The 19,384-nt window shown below is 47.6% G+C and overlaps 2 protein-coding genes across 2 annotated transcripts in view; both read right to left on the minus strand.

The window, feature by feature from the left end:
* LOC144096728 (protein 5NUC-like) overlaps positions 1–19,384 on the minus strand; it is a 591,711-nt gene that overhangs the window by 36,717 nt on the left and 535,610 nt on the right.
* On the minus strand, positions 11,225–12,350 carry LOC144096874 (uncharacterized). Its single transcript, XM_077629714.1, has 2 exons — positions 11,542–12,350; positions 11,225–11,246 (listed from the first exon to the last, which is right to left on the minus strand). The coding sequence occupies exons 1-2, from the start codon at positions 12,105–12,107 to the stop codon at positions 11,225–11,227; spliced, it is 588 nt and encodes a 195-aa protein (XP_077485840.1). The 5' UTR covers positions 12,108–12,350.

Here is a 19,384-nt window from a genome sequence, read left to right on the forward strand (position 1 = left end):
CCGCCATGTACGCACTTACGTCTATGCGGACGACATTGCGTTTTTTGCTGCTGCGCCGGATATACATTCTCTGTATGGTCTGTTGCAATCATATTTGAATACACTTGAGCACTGGTTGAGCGCATTACACCTGAAGTTAAATGTTGGCAAGTGCGCCACTCTTGTTTTCCCTCTATTCACTCCTGTAGTGGTATCTCTCACTTGCCAGTTAAAAATAATACCGCAGGTTCAATCCCTAAAATACCTAGGGGTCATTTATGACAACAAACTCACCTGGCGACCTCACATTGACCATGTCGCGGCGAAAGGGGCTCGTGCCGTGGGCATGTTACGGAGATTATGTCATCACCGGTACGGCATGCGCAGAGATGCACTATTAATGATCTACATAATGTATGTCAGGCCAATCTTAGAATTTGGATCAGTGTTGTTTTCAGGCTCGGCTACATATAAACTTCGCCCTCTAGTCCTTTTAGAGAGGGAAGCACTTCGCATGTGCCTCGGCCTTCCAAAATTTGTGGCTATCAATGTGCTGTACCTTGAAGCCCGCATTCCGTCTCTCTTATCACGACTTCAATTTTTAACTGTGCAAACTTACCTCAGGATCTATGAATCCCATTTCCACCGTTCCCAAAGCATTTTCTGTTCTCAGCCGACCTCCTTTTTTGGTGTCCCCTGGTCTCGTTTCAATTCCCCTCAGGTAATGTTTGTGCAAAGATTACTTCAGCCTTTAGATGTAAACATTTATGATATCCTTCCTGCGCTTCAGAATGGGCCCACTATCCACATTGTTTTCGACGACATATTCCCAAAAAATGCAAAACTTTTGCCACCGAGTATTCTAAATGGTCTTCTAGAAGATCATCTGAGGACCCTACCAACAGATATAGCAATAGCCACTGATGCATCGCAATGCAATGAAAAAGCAGGTGTGGGAATATTTTGCTCGCATTTAGAATGGTCCTTTTCTCTGCGTCTTCCAGATTTCACCCCTATTTTTCAAGCAGAGTTTCTAGCAGTTGTACTTGCTCTACGCAAGCTAGACCCCTCTATTACAGCAGTTGCAGCAATTACTGATTCTTTATCTTTGTGTTCGTCTCTCGCTGCACAGGTTGACGGTCCCATTTTATCAACTTTCTTATCCCTACTTCCTCCGCATTTGAGCCTTGTTCATTTTGTATGGGTTCCCGGCCACAGCAGTGTGACAGTAAATGAGATTGCTGATAATCTCGCAAAGGCTTCCCTCAGCGGCCCCGTGTTGCCAATCATCCCGGCTACAGCCTACATTACAGCATCTAGATTTCGGCGACGTGCGTTTTTAAGCACGCAAGACACATCACTTTTAACATCGGCGGATTATGAGCACCTTAAATATTATTGGAACAGGAAAATTTGTTGCTCTCGGCAGCTTGAAGTATCACTGACGAGGCTACGCTGCCGCATCCCCCCTCTAAATTTCTATTTACACAAGTCGGGTTTGGCGCTCTCTCCCCTTTGTGCATTTTGCCGTGAGCCAGAATCTATTTAAAATTTTTGGCTGTATTGTCGCCGATTCAACTCACTGAGAAAAAGGTTGCTGGAGGAGCCCTTGCAGCATCTTGGCCTTAGTTTGAGCAGCCCGCTCTTGCTATCATTTGGCGCCACCACATTTGGGTTCAGCCACAGATCTGTTTGCACCGCTGTTCAAAATTTCCTGATAGAATCTCACCGACTGCCTTGCTAAGTGTTCCAACCTTTTCTTTTCTATCAATTATTACATTTTGACTAAATCATTAATATTTAATCACTCTCTTTATTATTATTCTTAAAATTTTAAAATCAAAACACTCATCCCTTTTCTGTTCATGACGAAAAATTCACCGGTGTTGCACTCCCACGTGCTTTTCCTTTTTGTAAACTGCGTTCAGGTGAATAGCCACCCGATTCTTGGCCGATCCCCCAGTGTGGGTATGTGCTATCTTTTAATAGGCTAACAATAACAACAACGTTCGTCGCAGGCCGCCGCTGTTTCTTGTGATCTGCGATCTCCCTCACTCACGCGTGACATCTTGGTGGATGTGTGCTGGGTAGCGCACCCCATGCCCAGGAGCCCTCCAGGAAGCCGGGACTCCAGCCGGCCTGAATCCTTTAAAGTCGATGTTACGCCCACCCACCAAGGTAGCCGGCGGCTGCAAGGACAGCAACCAGAGTTCGGGCCTCTGGAGTCTCGTCCGACCGTGAGGACACTGAACTCCGTTTCACTGCGACCATCAGTGCCCACGCAAACCCCGTCAGCATGCCGGATGCCATCCCTTCTCCGTTCGTCAAGCTGCAGCTGCCACGCGAGCCACCCACCTTTCAAGGTTTTCGAGGCGAGGACCCGGAGGACTGGCTCAAGAAGTTCGAGCGCGTAGCCAAATACAACAGGGGGCTGACGACTCGAAGCTGCAGCACGTGTTTTTTTCGCTGGAGGGTGCAGCTCGTACTTTGTTTGAGAGCCGAGAGGCCACAATAACAACGTGGGGTTCGTTCAAGACTCAGTTTCTGGAGACTTTTACCACCGTCCTCCGGAAAGAACCTTCCGAGATGCTCCTCCAGGCGCGCGTCCAACTACCAACCGAGACCGTCCTTGTTTACTCCCAGGACATGGCGAAGCTCTTCCGCCGGGCTGATCCCAACATGTCCGAAGAGAAGAAGCTGCGTTATCTGATGAGGGGCATCAAAGATCTTAGCTGGGTTAGCTTGAAGCCCGCCCAGAACAGTTACAGTCGCTGAATTTGTTTCAGAAGCCACTATGATGGAAATTATGCGATCCACACAGTATGAGCGTCCGCCGTCACTGATGGCTACCAGCGGTGTCGATGCTTCTCGCCACGACGTCCTTTGGGAGAACTTCAGTTTCGGACATTATTTGTGAAGAGGTCCAAGAGGAGCTCACGCCGCCAGACTCTCTTCAATCAAACACAACAACCCAGATGATGACATACGCCGCAGCGGTTCGCCGTCCAGCGCCGCCTGCTAGTCGCCCAGATACACCTGTCTACATTCACCGCCCCCCACTCCTTCCTCAACCTTCTCAGATGCCGCCTCGGAAGAGCGACGTCTGGCGTTCTGCCGATCATCGCCCTCTGTGCTACTACTGCGGTGGGCCCGGTCACGTCTACCGCAACTGTCGTTACCGATGTTTGGGTCTGCAGGTATACAGTGCCGATGCACCACGACCGCAGCGTGGTCAATGGCCTCTGGATGTAAGTGATTACATGAACGAGGCACCCGAAGCACCACTCTGCTATGCCCAGTCGGCGTCCCCACGTCGTTTCTCGTCTCCGCAACGTTCTTCCGCAGATATTTCGCGCGGAAGGTCTCCTAGTCCCCGTCGGGAAAACTAGAAGCGGCATTTTTTGGGGGTAAGGTTGCTCACCAGCGACACGTCCAAGATCATCCATCGCTGCACAGACATGAGCGACCACTTCTACGACGCACCGACGATCACCAGCCCTATAACTCGCCTCGCCGCATGAATTCTCCGCCGCAACGAAACCACCTGGCGCAGAATCGCAGCCGTGAGCGGATTCCACAACGTTTATATACACCGACGGCTACAACTGCTGATCTGAACATTTAAATAGATGGTACCGACGTCACCGCACTTGTGGGCACAGGCGCTGACTACTCGGTAATCAGTGGACCTTTTGTCGCGACTATGAAAAAGGTTACCACACCTTGGACGGGCTCACAGCGTCGTACTGCCGGGAGTCATTTGATCACCCCAGCTGGCAAGTGCACGTCGCGAGTGACCATGAAGAGGACACGTGCCTGGCCACCTTCGTCATACTCGACCAGTGTTCCAGGGACGTAATCCTCGTCATGAATTTTTTGACAGAACATAGCACAGTCATTGACCTAAAATCAAAGTCAGTGACGTTCTCCACCGAGAACGCAGTCCACAGTGCTCCCGAACATCGTGCGGCTCTTTACAACCTTGATGACGTCAGCATTCCCCCCCGTTCCGCCGTTGTGGTATCCGTCGGTGCGAAGACGCTGCGGAAGTTTGAAGGTGTCGTCGAAAGCAAACAAGTTATGCTTTTTGACCGCTGCCTTGTGTCGAAGTGCTGCTTAGGAGTTTTGGAGGTGAGCACCAACATCTCAGCCTTGGGACCACTGGGCCCGCAATCATGGTATCGCCGACATTCGAGGAGTGCCAGCCTTGTCATGGTGTCGTCAACAGAAGTTCACACCGGTGGTCCCGACTTCACGTTCGACGTTAACTCCGCGCTTTCGCCGCAGCAGCGAGGCCAAGTAGAAAATCTCCGCCAGCGCTATGGCGATGCCTTCTCGACTTCTACACGCGTCGGAAGAACACACTTGGCCAAGCATCGGATTATTACGCATGACGCCGTGCACCCTCTCAGACAGTCACATTACCGTGTGTCTTCCACTGAATGCGCAGTAATCAGCCGTCAAATTAAGGAGATGCTTCGAGACGACGCAATTAAGCCCTTCCTTAGCCCCTGGGCGGCATCTGCCGTCCTCGTGAAGAAAGACGATACGCTGCGGTTTTGTGTTGACTACCGTCGACTAAACAAAGTAACAAAAAAGATGTTTATCCCCTCGACGAAGCTCTCGTTCGCCTCTGCTACGCAAAATATTTTTGATCCATGGACCTCATATAAGGATATTGGCAAATCGAGGCAGATGAACGGAACTGGGAAATAGCCGCATTTGTTACTCCGGACAGGCTCTATGCGTTTAAGGCATTGCCATTGGGTTTGTGATCTGCACCCGCAACGTTCCAAAGGCTGATGGCAGAGTTCTGGCTGACCTGAAGTGGCAGACATGCCTCGTCTACCTTGATGACGTTGGGGTGTTCGCCCCAACGTTCGAGGAGCACCTTCGGTGCGTCGAAGTTGTGCTGCAAGCCATAAAGTCTTCTGCGCTCACGTTAAAATTGAGAAATGTCACTTTGCTTATACTGAGCAAAATTTCCTGGGTGGCGTCGTCAGTTACGAGGGAGTTCGGCCCGACCGAGACAAAACCAAAGGTATTGCCGATTTCCCTCCACCGCAGGACCAAAAAGTAGTCCGCCAGTTTCTAGGATTATGTGCCTACTACCTTCGCTTTGCGAAAGATTTCGATCGAATCACCGAACCCCTGACACGTTTGACGAGGACAGACACGCATTTCATGTGGGACGCCCCTCAAGCACAAGCACTGGAAACTCTCCAATGCCACCTGCAAGCACCTCCAGTTCTGGGTCACTTTGGCGAAAACGACGATACGGAGCTTCATACTGTCGCAAGCAACGTAGGCCTGTGTGCCGTGCTGGTTAAAATCCACAGCAGTCGACAACGAGTCATCGCTTACGCCAGTCGCTCTTTGTCTCAAGCTGAAGCTAACTACTCGGCAACTAAAAAAGTGTCTAGCGAGAGTTTGGGCGACGTCGAAATTTCGACCCTACCTTTATGAAAAACGTTTTAACTGTAGTTACGGACCAGCATGCCTTTTGTTGGCTCGCGACCCTCAAACGTCTGTCAGCCCGCCTTGTCAGATGGAGTCTGCATCTTCAAGAATACGACATGATAGTGGCGCACAAGTCAGGCCGGAAGCACATGGACTCCCATTGCCTCTCGCGCGCCCCTGTCGATTCCCAAACGGAGGACGGACGGTAACTACGACGACATCACATTAATTGCGATCAATGCAACGAACCTCGCTGAAAAACATTACGCTGACCCGAAACTTCGGCACCTCATGGAGTATATTAACAATACCCGCCCGACTGTCCAGAAGGCTTTCAAGCGCTCGGTAGCGTCACTCTGCGTTCGCCATGGTGTCCTCGTGAAGGGAAATTTCGCCGCAAATAATCAGCAATACCTTATTGTCATACCGGCGAGCCCACGTGACGAAATCCTTCGAGCTTGACACGATGAACTGACTTCTAGACATTTCGGCGTAACCCGCACGCTTGCAAGGACCAAAGACAAGTATTGCTGGCACCGCCTTCAGTTGGACGTGCCGAAGCTGTCGGCGTCGCAAAGTTCCCTCAAGAAAACCAGCTGGATCCTTGAGCATAGACCTTTGGGCGAGTTGGTGCATTTCAAGCCTATACCAGCAAGCCTATGGCAAGCCTATAGCAAGCCTATAAAAGCCCATAACACCACAATTGCGGCCTTTCCAAGAGATTGGGAAGGACATGCTGGGCCCCTTCCCTCTTTCTCATTCGGGGAACAAGTGGGTGATTGTTGCAATTGATTAACTGACACCATACGCGGAAACATCAGCTCTGCCATGTCGCAGCCCTCGACGTGGCAAAATTTCTGACCCAACAGATCGTTTAGCGTCACGGGTCACCAGAGATCCTAATTACCGACAGGGTTACAGCTTCATGGCTGACCTCCTACAGCAGATTTTAAGCCACAGTCATACAAACCACCGATACACGACAACCTACCACCCTCAAACGAAAAGTTACGCAACGATTAAACAAAATGCTAGGTGACATGCTCTCAATGTATGTCGACGTCCAGCACAGAACTTTGAGACGAAGTGCTCCCATACAACCTCTTCGCCTATAATACAGCCGTACAGGAAACGAAAAACATGCCACCGTTCAGTCTCGTTTACGGCCGCGACGTGACCACGATGCTGGACGCCATGTTACCGCATGTGGACGACATCGGCCCGAATGCGGATCTTCACGCGTTCCTGCACCTCGCTGAAGAGGCTCGTCAGCTGGCCAGAGTGCGGATTCTCGACCAACAATTCCGAGATGCCGAAGACTATAACCTCCGACGCCGTGACGCTCGGTACACTTCAGGAGACCGTGTGTGGGTCTGGTTTCCCATTCGCCGACGCGGACTTAGCGGAAAGCTCCTCTGCCGGTATTTTGGACCCTACAAAGTGATCAGGCCAATTGGAGACCTCAACTATGAGGTTGTTCCTGACGGCTTTCAGAAGTCTCGGCGATCCCTGCACCCTGAGGCGGTACACGTTGTCCGTCTCAAGCCTTACGACGAGCGGTAGAGCTTGACTTTCGCGCACGCACCATGATTCACTCAGTGAAATTTTTTAAACGCACAGGCTACGCATGGGAACGACGCTCTTTTCCCGGGGAAGCGTGACACAGTGCATTCCGTATGTTCGCCTAGCGCTGACCTGAAGCACGCGCCGCCTCAAAAAGAGGAAGTAAAAGTTACAGCGACCTGGAGCTGTGATCAAGATGTTCGCCAAAGGCCGCCGCTGCTTCGTGTGATCTGTGATCTCCATCATTCACGCGTGACAATATATCGTGCACACATTATTCAGTAGGCTAACAGCTAATTTCGTTACGTGGAAATGCTAATATTTCAGAATAAAAATTTGTAAACAGCGTCATAGCAGAGGCAGCATTTTCACGCTGAGCTCATTTTGGCAAATTTGTAATTTATTTTTATTTATTTATTTACAGATACTGCGATCTAGTACAGATCATAGCAGGATGGGAAAAAACAAACATACAAGCATATAAACACTCAAATTCATAACATTTGCAGGCACTTTTCAAACATCACTAAAGAATTATGATTAACAGTCTCGCTATTAATTTTACTCCATTCAGTAATTGTCCTTGAAAAAAAAAGAATATTTAAACCAGTTATTTCGCGCGTTCAAAGGGGTTATTGTTAGTGCATGCTTTGTCTCGTGTTATAACCTGATGAGTAAGCAAAATAATTAGAAGTATTAACTTTATAATGACCTTTAACGAGCTGGAAGAAAAACTTTAATCGACAAACACGATTGCGCTTCACAACTGGGGGTGACCCACTTCGCATCACGAGCTCACTTACAGATGCACGGCCATATGAGTTAAAAATAAATCTAACTACTTTATGCTGTATTCGCTCTAATTTCTGTATGTTTGTAACCGTGAAAGGGTAACGATGTAAGAATGAAAATATGAAAGCTGAAATAACTACGACCAGCATCGACGAAGGTCCAGAACTAAAAAACGTTTATTGCCAAGAGCATGGTGTTCTTATAGTGCGCCGATAGCGTGCCGTGCGCAGCTTATCAGCAGCACGGAATGACACGTCAGCGGCTCGCTAGGTGCTCACGCTATCACATCTCCTCCCCCCTTAGACAACACGAAGTCATTTCTTGAAGTCTGATGGTCTGAACCAATCCGGGGGCCGGCGCATACGCTGGCTACGGCGAGGAGGCACCACAGCGTCGTCGTTGGCTGGCAGCGAAGACTCTCGCGAATCACCTGAAGCGTCGAGTGGCACAGTCGAGTCGGCTGCCGGAGAAGGTGGCGAGGCGGGTGCATTGGTGCCGGCCGACGATGTCTCCTCGGGGCACGTGGTCTCAACTGTGGGCCCTGCCGACCCTGGCGACTCCCGAGGCTGCTCACTTGGTAGGGATGCCTGCTGCGATAGCGAGGCTGGTCGTGCAAAAGAAGGGCGGAGGTGATCGGCGTGCACAAATCGAACTTGACCCGTCACGCGCACGAGATAAGTCACTGGGCTCACAACTTGTACCACAGTGCCATCGTCCCAAGAGGTGTCCTCACTACGCACGCACTTCACAAACACCCTTTCCCCCACGGCGAAAGCACGTTCACAGCCCCTGTCCTTGTCTCTTTGCTGCTTAATGCATCGTTGCTTATCAGTCATGTCTTGCACAAAACTCGGTTTGAGGAACGACAATTTAACTCGCGGCTGTCGCCTAAGAAACAGCTCGGCTGGGGTCTTCCCAGTTAGAGAATGAGGGGTATTCCTGTACGACATCAAAAAACTGTCTAATCCTTCCTGCAAGGGTTGTTGCTTTCCGTGTTCAGCTAGGGACAACACTTGCTTTAAAAGCGCCTTCTTGGTTGTCTGGACAAGCCGCTCGGCTGCTCCGTTAGAGATTGCGTGATATGGTGGAGTCTTAGTATGTCTGATACTGTTACGAGACAAGAATGCTGCGAACTCCTGCGACACAAACTGTGGGCCGTTATCACTGACAATCTCCTCTGGAAAACCATACGCTGCGAAGAGGCTGCGAAGCTTACTAATAGTCTGAGAGGTGGTAGTTGACGTCATAGGCCAAACTTCAACCCATTTAGAGTAGGCGTCCACCAAGACAAGAAAGTTGTGGTTACCTTGTTGCGCATAGTCAACATGTACTCTTTGCCAACACCTTGTTGGGTACGGCCACAGCTGGAGAGGTACAGGCTGAGCTGCCGGTAGTACGAGTTGACACACTCTGCACTTCCTTATGTACTCCTCAATAGCCTTGTCCATGTTGGGCCACCACACAAAACTTCTTGCTAACATTTTCATTCGACTAGAGCCAGGGTGGTGTTCATGAAGCAAGGACAGGACTGCGGGCCTCAGATTCTCAGGTATAACTACTCTCGTCCCCCATGTGAGACAATTTTGTTCGACGGAGAGTTCCAGGCGACGGACGTAATAAGGTTGCAATTCGTCCACGACATTTGCTGGCCAACCCGACCGAACATACTCGATTACTTTGCTGAGGGTGCCGTCTCGTGCAGCCTCCTTTGACACATCCCGCGCTGTGAGCGGGGTGCATTCGAAAACAGACAGACATTCCGCAGTTTCTGCTTTAGCAGAACCACAAGTAGGTAATCCTGACAGAGCATCAGCCACCTCAATTTCAGTTCCCTTGCGGTATTTCAGAGTGAACTGGTAAGCAGACATAATTAAAGACCACCTTTGTAGTCTGGCAGCTGCTAAAGCTGGCGTGGCTTTGTTGTGACCCAAAATTCCCAATAGTGGCTGATGGTCCGTGTACAAGTCAAATTTCCTGCCATACAAGAACTTGTGGAATTTCTGCAAACCAAAAATAAGAGCTAGAGCCTCTCTTTCACACTGCGCATAGTTCTTTTCTGCAGGTGTCAATGTACGCGAAGCAAATGCAATTGGACGCTCTTGGCCGTTGGGAAACACATGAAAAATGGCCGCTCCAACACCATACGCAAATGCATCACATTGCAACCCCAGCGGTTTGCGTGCATCGTAGTACGTGAGCGCTCGGCTGCTGATAAGGAGCTGTTTCGTGGCCTCAAACGCATCGCTACATTTCTTCGTCCAAACCCAACGCTCTCCCTTTCGAAGTAGCTTGTACAATGGCTCTGCTACAGACGCTAGGCTGTTTAAAAATTTGCCATAGTAGTTCAGTAGCCCTAGATAAGCTTTCAGCTCAGTGACATTCGCCGGCTCAGGAGCATGGGCGATTGCTTTCACTTTGCCTTCAGTGGGATGTATCCCCTCAGAGCTTATCTTGTGCCCGAGGTAACACACTGAGCTTAGAAAGAACTTGCATTTCTCTGCCTTGACAGTAATGTTGTATTCGTTCAATCGTTGCAAAACTAGCTCAAGTGTTTTTTCGCAGTCATCTATGTCCTGTCCAGCTACAATGACATCGTCAATGTAGCAACCTACATTCTTAATGCCCATCAAGACTTTATCCATTAAAGATTGGAACAAAGCCGGGGCACTCGCTATACCATAGGGAAGTCTGTTGTACCGATAGTGCCCCCGGTGCGTGTTTACTGTAACAATTGCTTTGGATTCCGGGCTTAGCATCACCTGCTGGTATGCTGATGATAAGTCAAGCACACAGAACCCTTTTCCCTCACAAACGGCTGTGAACAAATCTTCCGGTAGGGGCAATGGATAGTGATCCGTTTTTGGGACCGGATTGAGCGTGATTTTGAAGTCGCCACACAACCTTAGTTTGTCACCTTCCTTCTTTGGAACCACTACGAGGGGAGTTGCCCACTCACTCTGCGTTACTCGCTCGATTACACCCTTCTTTTCAAGGTCAGACAGTTCTTTTTCTACCGCTTCTCGCAACGCAAAGGGTACTGGCCGGGACTTACAAAACACAGGAGTGCACTTTGGCTGCAGAACCAATTTTGCCTCATAATTCCTAATCGCTCCCAAAGTGGAAGAAAATACACTAGGGAACTTGGAATGCAACTTCAACACCCTGTCGTCAATGCTCAAGGCGAAAAGAGATTTCCAGTTAAGCTGCAACTTCTCAAGCCAGCTCCTGCCTAAAAGTATAGGCAGATTGCGCTCACCCTCACGCACAACAACAATAGGTAACACGGCGCACTGACCTTCATAGCGAGCAGTGACATTGCATTGACCGATCACGTGCATTTTTTCACCTGTATAAGTTTTGAGCCCCAATTTCGTTGGCTCACACTCGACATGCGACAACTTAGCGGCGTACACGCTTTCCGGCACAACAGTCACAGCAGCACCGGTGTCAACCTGCATTGGCAGGTCGTGGCCTTCAACATTCACAGACACAACATAGCTCTTCTTAGAAGGCGTAGCGTCGCAACTGTATAACGTGGACTCCTCTTCCGATGACTCGGATACTAGATGCGCTTTTAGTTCTTCACGGCTTGCCTGGCACATATTTTGAAGATGACCCACTTTCGAGCACCGTCTGCACTTGTACCTCTTGTACCAACAGCTGTCTGAAGTATGCGCCTTGCCACAGCGGCTACACTTCTGTTTTTGACTTTTTCCTCGCGTTGAGTCTTTTGTATTTCGGTCGCACCTCTCGTGCGTTCCCACCGCGTTGAGTGCCTCACTGAGACCTCTTTGTTGCAATAGCGCGGCCTGCTGTGTGGCCAACTCCCTATCCAGCGTAATTTTGCATGCGCCTTGAAATGTTAAGCCTTCCGTGGTGAACAGAGCTCTTTGAGTTTCCTCATTGCGAATGCCTGCTACCAGTCTGTCTCGCAAGGCATCCTGCAGAAAGTCTCCGAAATTGCACTTCCGAGCAAGGTGTTTTAACTGCAGAACGAAATCTTCTACGCTCTCTTGCTCCAGTTGAACTCGGCGGTTAAACCTGCACCTTTCAGCAATGACTGAAGTTTGCGGGCTGTAGTGATTCTTCAGCAGAATCTTGATTTCAGCGAAAGTCTTTTCACCGGGAAGCGCTGGAACTACCAGGTTCTTGAGGACTTCATACGCCTCTGCGCCAAGTACTGTTAGAAAAACTGACAGTTTCTTTGCTTCCGAGACCTCATTGGCGCTGACGAAATGTTCAAACCGTTCCAAGTAAGAATCAAAATTCTGGACCTTGGGGTCGTACTCATCGATTCTGCCAAGACGCGACATCGCTTCGGTGCACAAACGTAACAACGTAAACGTAACAACGCTTCGGTGCAGTTACTTATCGTGTCGATGTCTTGCTTGGTGCGTAGGATCCGTTGTCAGCTGCTTGCCCCTGGCCGCCAGCCACTTGCAGTCCGCGTTAGTGGCTTCCGATGTGCGTCGTCCGATCTTGCCCAGACACGCTTGGCAGGCCAGTCCCGACGGATCCCATCCTCGTCGCCAGTGAAATAACTACGACCAGCATCGACGAAGGTCCAAAACTAAAAAACGTTTATTGCCAAGAGCATGGTGTTCTTATAGTGCGCCGATAGCGTGCCGTGCGCAGCTTCAGCAGCACGGACTGACACGTCAGCGGCTCGCTAGGTGCTCACGCTATCACAAAAGCCATGTTGGATATATTTTGCGTGGTAAAGTAGAGGCAAGAAAGAATATTTCAGGCTTATATCCGCCATTTTAAAGAACTTGTCGCTTACTGGAACAAAATTTCTAACCCGCCACAAACCTCAAAGGAGGCCATTTTCAAGACTTTTTATTCTGTAAATATAAAACACACCTCCTTCAAACTTCCACAGCAAATAAGCATTGAGGGGCTAAAAGAGTGTACCGACTTTCATTGCTTTCAATATAGGGAAGTACAAGTATTGTCCTAAATCTTGCATATTTGAATATAGTAGTGGTTTTAAAAATGAAATAAAACAAAAGGCCGCCACCGTCTCGAAGGCGCTGAAGTAACGAGCGTTGGCTGTTTGGTTTACTAGATGAAGAAAGCGAAGAAGAACGCGCCGCTCGTCTCGAGAAACGGAATGTAATTACCCTTTGAAACGGGGTGGATTGCCACCATGCTCGGCTACGCGTGCACGCACGCCGCCTAGAGGAACGATCGCCGCCTGGCGCCATCTACCAGAGAAATTACGATGAAGGTCTACCCATTGTTGAGTTGCACACCCTCAAGATACGTCCCAAACCGAATTTGCTTCGTTTGGGGGTCAATGTGGGCCTAGAATTCGGCTTGCGGTGCGGTATGGTAACGCTTCAATTAGTTATTGCATGTATACAATGTTCACCTGTTATGTAATTGCGGTTTTATTTCTATACCACGACCCATTGGGTTTTATTTGGCTACCAAATTCGGTATACAACTGCCCCGGGATGGGTGTCCATTGTTGTCGGAGTATATATAGCGGAACGAATGCATACATACAATACAATACAATCTTTATTCAACATCTCAAGGATGTTTGGAGTACAGACAAAAAGCCTGACATAGGCTTGACTAGGCCCGCACCCCAATACATGGCAAACAGAGGCAGCGCATGGTAAAAATATAAAGACGAAAAAAAAAGAGAAAAGAAAACACAGCATTTGGATTTTGGGAACGCAATCTGCAGCTAATGCTGCAGTAATAAAAAATATATATATAAGTGCATAAAGCAGACTAATAAGTGACAGTAAAACATACGCCAGTCCAAGTAGTGCATACATCAATAAGACATACAGGTAATGAAATTATTACATAACATATAGAAGCGTGCACAAACCTAGACTCCCGTATAAGATAGTTGAAATATATCTGGTAAAAAGTAGAGATACAGAAGTAAATGCAAAAAAAAAAACAAATGGTTCCAAAGAATAAGAAAAACATGTTCACATTCTAATTCCATACAAATTTCTTTCGTAGGTTTTTCAATGAAATAGATTGTATATCTGTGTTCTTGTCCTTCAAGAAATCATTTAGCATTGTCGGCAGTTGGAATTTCAACATTTGATTTCCATAACCCGTACGGCATTTACACACATTCCATTGTTCGGGCTTGCGCGTTGGGTAGGTAGGAGTGTGCTTTTCCAGTCCGGCCAGCATGTTTAATGCATTTGTATTTTTAGATTCTTCTAATTTATATTGTTTAGACAGTCTATAGGTGTACATAGATTCTACACTAACAATGTTCAGCTGCCTGTACATGTCCTTCGTATGGCTTAAATAGGGTGCTTTACAAATTATGCGGATGGCACGTTTCTGTAGCAAGTGAAGATCTATAATATTATTTTTGCTTGTGGTTCCCCATACAAGTGCGCCGTAGTTGAGCGTGGATGAGAATAAAGAGTTGTAAAGCAGAATATTAACTGCCCTTGGAAAAGTAAAACAATGACGCCGCATGAGACCAACAGTTTTCGAAAGTTTTTTGATGAGGTCATTTATGTGCTGATCCCAGGACAAATTTGCAGAAAAAATAACACCGAGCGACTTGAAACTCTGCACAACCTCTATCTCTATAGCCTCAATTAGAATTGGTGGTAGTACATAAAGTTTATTTTTTGGATGAAACATAACAGCCTTGGTTTTTCCAATATTTAACTTCAACCCATTTTTTGCTGCCCAGGTGCTAACTATAGGAAGTGCACGATTAGCATGACGGGACAAATCTGCACCGGAAGAGCCGGAAAAGAATAAACTTGTATCGTCTGCATAAATTATGTACTTGGCCGTTGGGTCAGTGTTTACTATGTCATTTATATATAAAACAAATAGAAAAGGACCTAGAATGCTTCCTTGCGGAACGCCTAGTTTAACCGGTTTTACGGTGGAAGAATGCCCTGTTATCACAACACACTGTGATCGGTGTTCAAGGTAGGATGAAATTAACTGAAGGGCTACACCGCGAATACCATAACACTCCAACTTTTCAATCAGTATACGGTGACTAATATAGTCAAAGGCTTTTGTAAAGTCAAGGAAGACACCAAGGACCATGTTTTTGTTTTCAAAACTTTCCAGGATAATTTCTTTTTGCGTAAGTAGCGCTAATTCAGTGGACCTATTTTTTCTGAAGCCATATTGCGCGGGAGCTAAGATGTTACAGTGATCGGTGAAAGAAGTTAGTCGTTTGAGAATAACTTTCTCAAGTCCTTTCGAAAAAACTGGAAGTATTGAAATCGGACGGTAAATAGAAAGGTTGTTTCGGTCGCCCTTTTTATATATTACGGTTACCTTGGCACACTGCATACTCCGGGGGAACACCCCTGATGAAAGGCAGATGTTGAATATATGCACCAATGTATGGGCAATTAAGTCTATTACATGTTTTACAGGCTTCACTTGAAGGCCCATTATGTCAGTGGAGGTGCTGTTTTTTAGGCTCGCAAACGTAGTTATTATTTCAGTTTCCGAGACCGGCTCCAAAAACACAGATTGTGGGCAAGAAGGTTTCATGAAAGTTGAGTAGTCTCCGCCGGACGACACTGAGGCCAGAGAAAGGAAGTGGTCATTGAAAGTATTTGCTAATCTCTCCCCTGTTATTTCTACGCCATTATTATCTAGCTTTGTGATCGTCTCCGGAGATTTGCCGAAAATTTGGTGCAATCTACGCCAAACCTGACCTGATTGCTGATTCGAGGAAGGTTAAAGATTATAGTGGTAACGATTCCTAGCAGTACGAAGTTCTTTGGTGACTTGATTTCTATACCTCTTAAAGGCTTCGAGCGCGTCCGGGCGCTTGCTTTTGATAAATTTCCGGAAAAGCCGGTAACGCTTTTTAATGCGGTTTAGCAGTTCTCACGTTACCCACGGTTTCCGGATTTTCTTTGACCTATGAAAACTTTTATTCGGAAAGCAGGAATTATACAAAGACAAAAACTTTTTTAAGAACTTGTCATAAGCTACGTCAGGATTATATTCAGAGAGGACGTCATTCCAGTTTACTTCTGCAATGCATTCACGAAAGCTAGATAACGTGCGCGGATTGATTTGCCAGCGGAGCAAAGGCAGCTCAGATTTCGCATTGATTTTAAAACCGTGATACACTGAGAGAAATATCGGAAGGTGATCACTCAAAGAGTAATTAATGATACCAGATTTAATACAAGTTTCGAAGTTAACTATAAAAAGATCAAGAAGTGTTTGGGAGCCAGCTGCTAGCCGTGTAGGTGACGTTATCACATTTTGGCATGAGTGAATATTCAAAAGGGATTCAAATTTCATCTTTGGGCTATTCTCAGCCAGAAAGTTAATATTGAAGTCTCCACCCAATATAATGTAGAGGTTTGGAGCATTGACAAACTGTAGCAAAGAATCCATGAAAGTGAAAAATGAAGAGACGTCACCGCATGGTGGACGATAACAACTACACAATAAGTATTTGCGCGATTTTAGTACAAGCACTTCGAAGTCAGTAGAAGCACAACAGAACTCATCAAGAACTTCGCACTCAATTTCGTTAGAAATGAGCATCGATACACCGCCACCACGTTTACCTACACGATTAACAAAGTAAGATTTGTAGCCAGATAGCTTAATCACGTCCTCTTCACAGTCAAACCCGGTTTCTGAAAACATCACTACATTAACTATAATATTGGCTTGGCTAAAGAAAACCTCAAGAGCGCCATCCTTATTCCTGCCAGATCGCAGATTAAAATGAATGCAGTTCAAACACTGTCGAGAATCACCCAATGCACAGCCGTCCAGCTCCGTCGCGTCAACTAAGCCGCTCATACACGAAGCCATCGTGAGAGAATTAGGACAGATTTATATATCGGCAACACGCTATCAATCGACCAGCGCTTGAAATATGCGAAAAGACAACTTCGTGCTGTTGCGCACCATTCATACTGGAGGTGGTGCATTAGGCTGGCATTCAGATTGTTCGATATCAAATGTACGCAGAAACCTGCGCCAACATATGACGACTCATTGACAATGCTTTGTGCAAGCAATATCGGCAGTGGTTTAACTTTTAAAGGTCTGCGTAAAAAAAAGGGACTTCAAGAGCCCACGGGCACAAAAGAAAGAGACGTGCACTGTCGTGTGTACATGTTACAAAAGGGCGATGAAGGCGGGTTTCTGGTTTCCGCTCGAAGCGTAATCGTTGGTGCTACGTTCGCTTCGTTGCAATCTGTTGTGTGGAAGTCTGAAAACTTCTACCATATACCGTTACATTTTTTGTGAATTAGTGGTACCATCACGCGTTCAACGTCCTGACAGGAAACGTTTTTAGACCTAACAGCGCCGCTCCAACGAACGTTAGTTTCCATGTTCTGCTCCATTGTTTGTTTGCTTTTTTTCCCCCTTTTTGCAAGCCCTAGGTGATACAGGGACACTTTCACTGCATCTTTTCAAGATCGCTTTCCTGCTTGATGACCAATGCGTCAGAGCCATCTGACTTTCTAGCGAAAATTTTTCCGTTGCGGCACCAGACATACGTCCAGCTAGAAGAACGCTTTTTGGCAGCAGCAATTCCCAAAAGAAGCTTGAGAGCAGGGCACAGGTGTTCATTAACAAACACAGGGGATTCTGAAGTGTTGCCAAGGTCGGAATTCTTAAGGCGCAGCTTTCTAGCTTTTTCGAGTAAGGAATCCCTATTTTGGCGCTGACTGAACTGAACGACAATGCAGCTGGGCTTATTCTTGGACGGGATGCGATAACAAGCCTCAATGTCCTCAGGGGCAATGGCCACACCAGCGAGCGCACCAATATCACAAACAATGCTGGTGACGTCCTCGTCGGGTTTTTCATCTAAGCGTTTAATTTCAACATTTTTGTTTCTCGAGTATTGCTCTGTCTGTGTCAGACGGAATTCCGTGCCAGCTAGGCGTTTCTTAAGGGCATCAAGCTCAGCACGCAGTGCATTGTTTTCTTCTCTTAGTGCAGCATTCTCTGCCTTGACGTCACTGCAATCTTTCTTAAGCTCTTCAAAAACTTCATTCATGTGAGTCATACTTTTTTCATTTTCACGCGCTTCCGCACGCAGTTCCCTCATATCGGCACGTAAATCTCGTTCAACTGTTTCACGGGCTGCCTTTATCTCCTGCCGCAGTTCTTCCCTCAGATCGTTGATTTGTTTGCTCATTTTGAACGAAATGCACAGCAAAGTAACTTCGCACAATGTATATTGAAACACTCAAGGGCAGCAGTGACAGCGAACGCACGCGCAGCGTGCTAAAATAAAGAGGGCTGACAAACTAACCTGCAAAACAGACGGAATGAAGGCTCAGAGCGTGCAGTCCGCTGCGCTGCCACTGCTGCCCAATGAGGAGTGGCCATGCCGGGCGGTTCCTTTTATGCGCTCTGATGATCCTGGTGGCGCCAAAGTCCCAACTGCGCAGAAGCTTCGGTCGTTTTTCGCACCACCTGCCGGTAGAGACGACGATCCCGATGACGGCTTTCTTTCTTGCTTCTGATAACTGCAAAACAGATGGAATGAAGGCTCAGAGCGTGCAGTCCGCTGCGCTGCCACTGCTGCCAAATGAGGAGTGGCTATGCCGGGCGGTTCCTTTTATGCGCTCTGATGATCCTGGGGGCGTCAAAGTCCCAACTGCGCAGAAGCTTCGGTCGTTTTTCGCACCACTTTCCGGTAGAGACGACGATCCCGATGACGGCTTTCTTTCTTGCTTCTGATAACTGCAAAACAGACGGAATGAAGGCTCAGAGCGTGCAGTCCGCTGCGCTGCCACTGCTGCCAAAAATGTATAGCGGTCCCGTAACGGGACAGTTTTCCTACCCGTTTTAGGATATTTTTTGGTCGGGGAGGGGGGAAGGCATGAGAGAGCACAACCAATTTTAATGACCGCCATCTTGGATGCGAAAAACCGAAACTATGCCGCCATTTCGTCCCATGACGTCATACTCACGTAGTTCCACCTCTATCCACCATATTGGACCATGACGTCATCATTGGCACGCGGAAGGTGTTTGTTTCTACGATGCTATTGTATATGGCGCTACGAGACTCAATGCGAGAAGCTGTTTTGTAGTTGCAGCCACAGATGGCACTTTGATCTGACGTTGGAAGAAGAGATCTTTGGTTGGTAGAAGACAGTTGACAGCCGGTGTGGTTGACAGCCGGTGCGGACAGTTGCGGTGACAGTTGACAGCCGTGCGGTGCGGACGCTTGTCTCGGTGCTCTTCGGATTACGCGTGGTGACCGGGACATGACGGACGGACGACTGCAAGAGCGCCGTGACTACGACAAATCGATGAGTTCTTTTCTTTTATATTTTGAAAGCTTAGATTTAGGCTAATTTTAGATCTAGGCTAGTTAGGTGAAGTGCTCACGAAAGAGCAGGTCAGTGACCTAACGGCCGGGCCTTTTCCGCCCGACAGCTATAGATTTGCAGGGCTCACTTGTGAGTTAACTGGTTTAGACAGTTAGACAGGTAGTTAGTATTCCTTTCTAGGTGATTGGCTTTTGCGGTAGGCAGAATTTTATTTGAGCACGTGGTTGCAAGTGGCTTTTTTTCTTTTCTAGCATTTTGTGGTAGGAATAATTGAGTGCTGCTAAGATGGT

Source organism: Amblyomma americanum, chromosome 7 (assembly GCF_052857255.1).
Source record: "Amblyomma americanum isolate KBUSLIRL-KWMA chromosome 7, ASM5285725v1, whole genome shotgun sequence".
In the NCBI taxonomy this organism is placed as follows: Eukaryota; Metazoa; Arthropoda; class Arachnida; order Ixodida; family Ixodidae; genus Amblyomma; species Amblyomma americanum.

Bases quoted from the DNA above. Each gene is read 5' to 3' on its own strand.
- LOC144096874 (XM_077629714.1), bottom strand. From the start codon at position 12,107: ATGTCGCGTCTTGGCAGAATCGATGAGTACGACCCCAAGGTCCAGAAT. The intron at 11,247-11,541 runs GTGCGACCGAAA...CTGCCAATGCAG, and splicing joins GCGGTGGGAACGCACGAGAG to GTTGACACCGGTGCTGCTGT.